The 10,116-nt window shown below is 38.9% G+C and overlaps 1 protein-coding gene across 13 annotated transcripts in view; it reads left to right on the top strand.

Moving 5' to 3' along the window:
• Positions 1-10,116, top strand: part of MAP2 (microtubule associated protein 2) — a 446,273-nt gene that overhangs the window by 384,522 nt on the left and 51,635 nt on the right. For 10 of the 13 annotated variants that reach the window (XM_019523436.1, XM_019523438.1, XM_019523433.1 and 7 more), the window contains 4 exons: positions 151-1,437; positions 1,674-1,880; positions 2,268-2,402; positions 7,128-7,189. In XM_019523436.1, coding sequence (XP_019378981.1) covers positions 151-1,437; positions 1,674-1,880; positions 2,268-2,402; positions 7,128-7,189 — 1,691 coding nt within the window. The remainder of the gene's footprint in view (positions 1-150; positions 1,438-1,673; positions 1,881-2,267; positions 2,403-7,127; positions 7,190-10,116) is intronic. The other 3 variants (XM_019523439.1, XM_019523440.1, XM_019523441.1) reach the window with 1 other exon arrangement.

The raw sequence follows: 10,116 nt of genomic DNA, 5'->3' as shown, positions 1-10,116 counted from the left end.
TACAATCATGGCCCCATCCTGGTCCCAGATGATCCACCTCCACCCCAACCCCTTAAAGCAAAACAACCCCCATCCCCACCCCCCTCCTGGATGCCATTAAAAGTAAAGAACATGAGAAAATGAGGCCTGATGCAATTATTGAAGTGAAAGAAGGTTTGGTTGATAAACTTCATATAGCTGGGTCAGACAATGCATTAGCTAAAGTGATCACCAAAGAAAAAGATATTGTTTCTTTATTTATTGAGAAGGAGGAAAAGTCTCTTAGTGTTGTTCCAGAGGTGGCTGAGGCAGAAACACCACAAAAACCAGACTATGATGCTATAAAACATGATCTGGATGTTGCTGCAAGGCAAGTAGATGAAGAATATCAGCGTCAACTAGATAATAAGATCAGTGCATTTGTTATACCTGCTTCAGGGCAGGACAAAGCTTATCTAAAAGGAGCAGACTCTGAAATACAAGAAGCTCCAAAAGACCAGACTTCATTATCCAAGGAACCAAAAGAGGCAGATGTTCTCTCAAGGACTGAGCCTACTCATGTAAAGGACAGCACCAAACCATCTGAAACTGAGATCAAGGAGAAAGTAACTAAGCCTGATCTGGTGCATCAGGAAGCAGTTGATAAAGAAGAATCTTATGAGTCTAGTGGAGAACATGATCAGACCCAAGAGGGCTTGAATGAAGAATCTCTAAAACCAGATGACAACAAAACAGAATCTCAGAAACCTTCTGTGTCAGAAGAAGATATTACATCAAAATGGCCAGCGAAGGAGCCTCCCCTTGAGTTCCCCATTTCCGAAGCTGAGTCTGCGCAGGAGGAGACAGCTGAAATCCAAATGGAGAGCATACCACAACCTAAAGAAGAAGCTCCTGATGCAGCTGCAAGACCCATGGAAACCACAGAGCAGCTGCCATATGGTCTAACAGCTGAGACTCCAAAAGGAGAAGAGCATGAAGAAGGAGGAGGAGAGGAGGAGAAGGAAGAAGAGAAGCAACAGTTCGTAAGAGAAATGCCTCAAGAAGCAGACTTGAAGACAGCTGCCAAAGAAGAAGTGCCAGCTGAGGCCGGCTTAGAGGAAATGCCTGAACTAAAAGGAGTTATTGAGTCTGTTGTCACTGTTGAGGATGACTTCATCACAGTGGTGCAGACAACTGTGGATGAGGGTGAATCTGCTTCTCACAGCGTGCGCTTTGCTGCCGCACAGCAGGAAGAACTGGAAACAGGAGACTCTCAGCCTGAAGAGGAAGTGGATATGGAGGAACCAGCTGATAGCCAAGCAGAACTCAAAGAAGGCTCGCCAGAAGCTCCTGCCTCACCTGAGAAAGGAGAAATCCTGCTTACTGATTATAAGACTGAGACATATGATGATTACAAAGATGAAACAACTATCGATGACTCCATCATGGACACAGACAGCCTCTGGGCAGATACTCAAGGTGTGCATTATCCTTTTATAAACTTTTTTTTTTGCTTCCAAATAGACCATAATGACTGAAAAGAGTGTAATAATAACAGTAATAGTAATTTCAGCACATTTCCAAAACATGGTAAAATACTCTGTCATTTTTTTAAACAATTTGCTGCATTTTCATTTTTTTCCCTTCCACCAAAGTTCTGTTAACATTTGTTACTAATCTTCTTTTTATTCTTATAATTTGCTCTGATCCTACAGATGATGATAGGAGCATCATGACAGAACAGTTAGAGACTGTTCCTAAAGAGGAGAAGGCAGAGAGAGAATTGCGAAGATCATCTCTCGATAAACATAAAAAAGAGAAACCTTTTAAAACTGGGAGAGGCAGGATTTCTACTCCTGAAAGGAAAATAGCTAAAAAGGAACCTAGCACACTCTCCAGAGATGAAGTGAGAAGGAAAAAAGGTTCATTTAACACTCCCTATTACTATATTTTTGCTGTTGTACAGTACTGCAAGGTTACACTGTTGTAGAAGATGAATACCTTAATCGTACTATCTGGAATATTTTTTTAAATCAGATGTACAATTATGTAAAAGAAAAGGTGCTAGGCTCACCACTCCATCACTCCAGCTTTATGCCCAGGTAGCTCCTTGGGACTAGGTAGCACATCTGAGATTAATGCACTAGTCCTTCACCTCTGCCAACTAGGATTAATTCATTCAAGTGGAACCAAAAGCATCAAACTGGAGTAACAGAGCGGTAGGTCTGGCCTGTGGTTGATGTGTTGTCATGTCAAACTGTTTGGTGTTTTTTTCCTGATTATGTGCTTTTGTGTTTTCTTGTTCATAGCAGTGTATAAGAAAGCTGAACTTGCTAAAAAAACTGAAGTTCAGGCCCACTCTCCCTCCAGGAAAATCATTTTAAAACCTGCTATCAAATATACTAGACCAACTCATCTCTCCTGTGTTAAACGGAAGCAGACAGGTGACTGTGTCGTGTTCAATTATGCAATGTGGCTGGCAAACATAGACTTTTTTTTTTTAAATCTCATTGCTATAGCAGCTTCTCTATTGTTTATTTTTATGTTTCCTCCAAGAATATCAGCCTTCACAAACAAAATAGCTTCTTGGTGTTTTGTATCATTCTTCTTTTTTTTCAAAACTTATTTATTTATTATTTAGCAAAGGCCATGATCACATATGCTTGTCATTGCTCGGACTTCTAAGTGCCGTGATTGTATCTTGGCATCGTGCTTTAGTGTGTTGTTGTAGGAATCCCTATTCTCATTATTTTTATTTTACTTATTTTGTTTTCTGGTGGGAAAGTGTTGATAGCTTAAACCATAATATACATTTCCATTTCTTTCTTTCTTTTTTTTTTTTTTTGTTTTTTTCTCTCATGCATAGTAAGAAGTTTTTCGGTCCTATATATTATTCATTTATATTATCTGCATTGGCACTTCCAAATCTGTTACTGATGTTTCTGCTGTAAACTCAAAATCCACAGAGAGAATCCAGCCACATGCAAGTACAAAGCTGAGAGAAGAAATCTGGGGTCCAGCAAGGAGTGCATTAGAGGAAAAAATGTTTTTCAAAATCTGAATATTGGGTTGGGGTAGATGAGAAAAAGAAAATTAAATGATTCATTTGATATTTTAGGTGACATGTAATTTTTTCTGGAGTTAGAACACTGAGTTTTTCAATCTAGTCTCCTTGCTGGTACTGTCAGTTCAGGGTGGAGAAATAAGTATTGGATTTCTATGTGTATTTAAAAAATAATAATTGGATCTAATTTTCCTGTCACATAGTTTGACACCTCCAGTTACAGCAATGCAGTTGCTCCAGAGTAAATGAGAGGAGAATTGTGCATGTCTAGCATACAGATAATATACTAAAATAGACATATTGCTGTTTTCATGGCTTAAAAATTAAAAGTGGTACTCATTACAAAAAACGGAGCACCTAACATCTTCACTTCTCTGCCGTCCTATACTCTACATACAGTGTTGTAGGTGCTTTGTAAGGTCTATCACTAAATCTTCTATAAACATTCCTATAACCTCCTTGTCAGGACTGAGTAATGCCAAAAGAATCAGATGGGAAACCAGTCCAGTGCTTGGGCATGCTTTTCCCATCGTGTGTTGTTGCTGTTTGGCCCTTACGTTAATCTGTAGGGGAATTCCTCGTTTTAATGTAAAACAAAACCATCAGGTAGTCAAAAATTGAAAAATACAGTGTAATAGCAAAATCCAAGTTTATTCAAACTTAAAGCTGAAAGCAAATATAAATGCTTAGTGCAGATCACCAAACTTCGCAAAAGAACAGAATCTGATTCAATTTCATGGCCTTCAGAGTAGAATCAACCAAAAACCAAGATCTGAATATACCTGAAATTTGGAGTAATTTTGGTCTGGGTATGAATTTTGAGGTTTGGATGCATCTCTGAAACAGATTAACATGAACCATATTGCTAAATGAACAAAGTCTCCAGAGCCTAACATTGGTATACCCTTAGGACTATGGATAAAAATCATAGTAGCTCAAATGTTCTTCTCTCTGTCTTATATACATTAGTGTGTTAACTCTGCTGAGTGCTACAGCTGAAGGTTAGGGGACATGGAAGCTAAGTACAGACAGTCAAAAAGCTGGAGGCTGAATCAATTCAATAGGCACAGGTTAGCATAAGCTGCATAGTTTGAACAGATAAGGAAGTGAACAGACATTCACTTTTGATTCTGAAAATGCAGCCACATGCCTGCAGTGGCCCAGGCCAGAAGCTGGGGTGCACTAGAGCATGCCTCTTTGCTTGGCTGGAGCAGACAGCTTGGGCCAAGGCTAGCTCACCCACCCTGGGAGTGGGGGCTTGCAGGAGAGGTGCAAAGAATCCTGGGATGCTGGGGGACTGACAGTTAACTTGAATCTGGAGGGAATCTGGAACAGAAGTTCAATAAACTGATTTAACCTAAATCAGTTAAGTCTGATACTACATCCATCCAGGTTTATCTTAAATGAGTTTTAGCCATTTTGAAAGCAGTTCATATGCACTAAACTTCTGTTGTTACAGCTTTGAACTAGTTTCCAATCACTTATATGCAACTTCTGTCCCTAGCTGGAAGGGTATCTCATAGACCTGTCCAATAGCCAGCCAGATCTACATTTGAACACCACTGGGGCTGTACTGACTTACACTGGGACTGGATTGGTCCTCAGGCATCTTCAGGATTAGGAAACTGAGACTTTCAAGCCAAAATCAACAGATTTGGGGTTTTTTCTTCCTAGATGATGAAATTAAGCAACCACTTTAGGTCAACATCCATTCCCATTGAAAGCAATGAGATTTCTTGTTGGCTTCAGTGTGGGCAGGATTGCATACTTAGCCCAAAATGTCCTCAGAATCAATTCTGAATAAATCAGTGAATATTCCAACCAGTAAAAAAAATTCCAATTAGCTTTTTATGTACTTGGAAAAGAAATTTGTTCAGAGAACATCCAGGTATTTAGTGTTTGTATTCAAAGCTCCAAATCCATCCAGGTTTACACCCCAGTGATACAATAATGAAATATTGCTATATATCTGTGTAATGTCAGTGACAGACAATAATTCACAAGTAATTTTGTAGTAATAATTAGTAAATAAATATACTGAATGTGGAAGAGTAACATTTTCAATAATTATGTTTTTAAAAGACCCACCTCTTTGCAATATTAATAGAAAAAAGATGACACAATTTTGGAAAAAGGTAGTTTATTTCATCATCTGGATTTAAGTACAGTTTGCACTGTGTTTTCTAATTGGCTGAAGTGATAGGACACTGCTGCCTTTATGACATCACATCATGGATGTCATACAGTACCCAGAGCAGTTACTTTGTTTTGAACTGAGGCCAACATGCATTAGGCTTGTGTTCCTATCTTAAATGTTATAGTCAATTCCCCAAGGTTAAACATGTTTCTTGTGTGATTAATCTGGTAGCCGAGCACAAAAGGACAGTGTGAAGTCATGATCCAGATAGTTTGTTCAGATGGAGGAGTTGTTATGCTTTCAGGTAAGTTGGTGACAGCTATACAACAGTGATCTTCATTTTTATAGCTGTGGCTGATTGGAGTTAAATGCCAAAAGAAGAAGGAGAAACATTTTGCCTGTTTATTTTGAAGAAAAACAACAGCAGTAACAGATATGGTAAAATGTAATGCAGGCATCTTGTACTGTACTTATTCTGCTGTAAAATTCAGAACTAAAATTATCAGTTCTGTGTTCTCTCTCTCTTTCCTTCTCTCTCTCCTACTACCTCAATTTAAATTCAAAGAAAAAGGACAAGGCAAGAACGTTATTTAAGATTGCAAAAACACTGAGTGGGAAATGCAGCCTTGTGGGCAATGGAGATTTGTTGCAGAGCAGCAGGATTTCGTTCTACCCCACTGCTACTGGCAAGGGCGTGTGCTACAGTTGTCCAGGACAAAGGAGAAACAATCACTGCTACCCAGATTTTGTAAATGGAGGACAGTTGGGACTCTAGCTAAAGGAAGTTGTTTGTCCCCTCACAAACATGTTCCAACACACACTCAGAAACTGGTACTGTGTTACTGAAAGGGGATCTCACAAACAGCTGCATCTCACAAGGCACACAATTGCCTGAACAACAGCACAGCATGCACATAGTATCTTGATTTCTGAATAGGACTTAAACTTTTTCCCAGGAGGGAATCCAGGCCAAACATTATCAGTTTTGTCTCCACTGCAACTAAAATAATTGTTCATTATTTCTTTACAAAGAGAACACTGAAACAATATATTGGTCTAGATAACAATGGCTTGAATACTGGTGTTGTAGGTAACAGTGGCTTGAATACTAAAATAACAAACTAAAGTCTGAAGATGTAGTTCACTTCTGCATTACTTCAGTTTTATACCAGTGTAACTCTGCTAACACCAGTGGAATTAGTGCCAGTCTAAAACTGAGAAACTAATGCAGCAGTAAATCTGTTACTTTTCATGTAGACTTCTTGGTCAAAATTTTCAAAAAGTGTCTAGTGTTTTTTTGGTGCCTCAGTTTTCAAGTACCTGAAAGGGGCTTGATTTTTAGAAGATGGTTCAGTATTTCTGAAGACCAGGATCCTTTAAGTTATCTTAGATTGGGCACCCAAAGCCACTAATCACTTTTTAAAAGCTCAGTCCTGGATGAGTGGTTTTCAACCTTTTTTTAATTGCAGACCCCTAAAAAATTTTGAGTGCAGGTGCAGACCCTTTGAAGTGTAAGTGTGGGTATCCACATACTTTTCATTTATCATAGTCATCTTTTACAGACCCCTTAGACATAGTCTGTGGCCCCCAGTGATCTGCAGACCACAGATTGAAAACCACAGCCGTAGATCATAGACCAGTATGAAGTGGAGGATATAATTTTGATTAACTTGCTTGAATTCATAGATTAACTATCCCTATCACAAATATGTAGAAAATGAATTAATTTAAGCCACTCTGAGCCTTTTGGATAGGGCAGGATATCAACCTAAATAATAAATAAATACATTTTAAAGGTGGCTGCATTTGCTGCACACAGTTTGCTTAGCCAAGCTCATTCTAATTTACAGTCTAATTCATGAGGTTATTGTTTTGCACATGGCTTCAAAGGCAATTGATTATATTGAAGGTATCCTGGAGATACAGATTATTATTTTTAACCAACAAGTCTTTTTTTGGGTCTCACAGCGGCAGGTGGTGAAACAAATCAGGCTCCTGGTGTATTTAAACAAGCCAAGGAAAAACTTTCAGTGAGTAAAATTGTCTTCTCCTCATCCATCTCTGTAAACTCATTTTTGTCCTGATTCTGTAGTTTAATTTTGTAAATGTGTCTTCCTTTCAAAATTCATTTATCATAGCCATTCATAATTATTTTTTATTTAAAATCATCTTTTACACATAATTGCTGTCAATTCCCCACTTCACTGCTGTCACAGGTAAATTGTATAGTTATGATATAGTTCTGATAATGGTTTAGCAATCTGATGTTAACACACAGGCTTGGAACTGTAATAAAAGTTCACTAATGTTAAACACTGAGAACCAGCCCCTCAGCTACTGTTAAACAGCATAGTTCCTTCAGGGTCACCAGTTCACACCATATGATGACTAGCTGTTATCACTGGATTGTTACATACCACAAGAAAACCCTGCCTTGTGATTGGCTAGACAGTGTCTTATGATGCACTATTATTTTTCTTTTGCTATTTGCTTCTTCAAAGGTAACAGATTTCTGGAAAATATTAACCAATACTATCTGTTACGCAGATGAGTGCATTCTGATCACTTCATGAGGCATTGCTTGGACTTCTAATTTCCATCTTTACAATGTTAACTTTAAACAGTGTTGTTAAATTCCAGGTCCTCACACATTCTAGCCTACCTCAGACTTCTTTGATTTCACTCCCCTACTACACCCCTGAATTTCCTCCAACCTGCTAGAGGGTAGGATTTGCATCTTTTTCAGGCTTCCCTGCTCCCCAGCCCTACTCTTAGGACAGTTTTGTAACCTTGCCATTCCAGCTATGTAATTCCCCCAATTTAACTTCTTTGAAATCCACCCATTTTTCAGCCCAGCTCACTGCTCCCAATGCAATGACCTCATAATAGTTTCCTAGCTCCTCCGTAACAGCAGTGTTAGCATTCCAGCTTAGTAAGCCCAGCCACTTTCAAAACTTTCATACTCAACTGCACTCACATATTGTGCTTCTGAACAGTATTCAGGAAGAACCAAGCAGTTCACGATTCCTGGAAAGAGCCATAACCCCAATCCAGCAATGAGTGTAAAATATGGTCTGGTATATGTAAAGAAGCATGCATCATGACTACCTGTGTTTTAGTAGCCTGTGAAATAAAGTGCAATTTCCACCTTCCATCTTCAACACTCTGACTCACTACAAACACCAGTTCTCCTTGTGAGGGCCACATGTAGCTCAGTCCCACAAAAGCAGCCTGCATTTAAAGCAGTAGACATTCTACCAGAGACCAAAGGTAGTATATGACTAAGAGTTAAGGAATGAAGATGACTGTGGATAAATCACTGGTCTGTGATTCAAGTGATCTCAGGTCAAGTGATCTCTACCAGAGACTTCCTGTATAACCTTTAAGCAATCCACTTGATCTCTTTGAAGCACATTCCACTACTATTACTTATGCAAAGTAGTGCCATACTCCTCAAGTCATGTGGAAGGAAATCTATGGCAAAGTAAGATGATGAACTTAGATTTTCTGAAGATATGTCTATATGGCAAAATTCAATGTGATGTAGCTCTAAACAACCAGACTAAGTACAGACAGTCAAAAAGCCAAAGAGTAAATTGAGTCAATCATTACAGGTTAATCTAAGCTGCATAGATTTAACTGATAAGCAAGTGAACAGATATTCACTTTTGATTCTGGAAGTGTAGCCACATGCCTGCAGTGGCTCAGGCCAAAAGCCAGAGCATGCTGGAGCACGCCTTTCTGCTCAGCTGGAGCAGACAGCTTGGGCCAGGGCTAGCCCACCCAGCCTGCAAGCTGGGGTTTGTGGGGGAGGTACAAAGCATTGTGGAGTGCTGGGGGACTGTGAGTTAACTTGAATCTGGAGGGGATCTGAGACAAAAGTTCAATAAACCAATTTAACGTAAATCGGTTAAGACTAATACTACATCCATCCAGGATGGCCAAACTGGTTTTGGCCATTTTGAAAGTGGTTTATGTGCTCTGAACTTCTGTTGTGTTACAGATTTGACCCAATTTCCAATCACTTATACCAGTTTATGTGTAATTTCTGTCCCTAGCCTCAAAGTCCAGCATTTAGAAGCAGGGTAGCTTGATAAATTAACTTGAGTAGAGCTTTGTGCTAATTCAGCCAGTATTTGAGCTAGCTTGTTTAGGGCTAGTACGAGTATCTCTAAGATGTGATATGTTATGGAAGGTAGATATACCCTAAATCCCAAATGGCTGCATTAACACAAATCCATCCTTTTTCTTTAACTACCAGTATTCCTATTTAAAGATAGGAAAATACTTTGCAAAATATGGTCCAGATTATATTTGGGAACCACACTGTATGTGCTTGTGCACAGTCCAGCTGATGATGCAGTAAAATTCTACTCAGTGTAAGAAAGAATCCAAGGCAGAAGGGCAGAATCCAGCCTTTTGTGCTTTAGCTCCCCATCTGTAATAGCTTCCTGACCAGTTCAGATAAATTGGTTATTGTTTAGACCTTAGACTGGTAGTGCTTAGCTCTTTCAAAGTACCTAAACTTCAGCTAGGTGTCTAGTGAGTTATACAGAAGTGCCTAATGAGTTATACAGAAGTGCCTCAGTGCATTAAGCACCCAACTCTTGTTGCCTTCTGGTATCCTTACACATCTTTGTAAATCTGGTCCAGCATGTGTTGAATGGATATTCAAAAATGGAGTGATACAAAATGGAATGTGATAATTTTATGAATCTTATTTTCAATTTCTACTTAAACTATTTGCCACTGATTATACTCCTTCATATATTGTACACAGTTGAATAAAACACATTTTCCCTATTAAAAAATTTCTGTTCATCGTGCTGACCTTTCATCTCTTAGAGCATGGCACCAAATTGGTACAGTACTGCATCACAAAAGTCCAATTTGATAATGCACTAGGACTGAAATAATCTCTTTTGCTTTTGGAAATTAGAGAGTCTCCAAGGCAAAG

The sequence above is a fragment of the Gavialis gangeticus genome, unplaced genomic scaffold, assembly GCF_001723915.1.
Source record: "Gavialis gangeticus isolate Ggan-Ray unplaced genomic scaffold, GavGan_comp1, whole genome shotgun sequence".
NCBI classification, from domain to species: Eukaryota; Metazoa; Chordata; order Crocodylia; family Gavialidae; genus Gavialis; species Gavialis gangeticus.
This window is presented reverse-complemented; position numbering and strand designations above follow the sequence as displayed.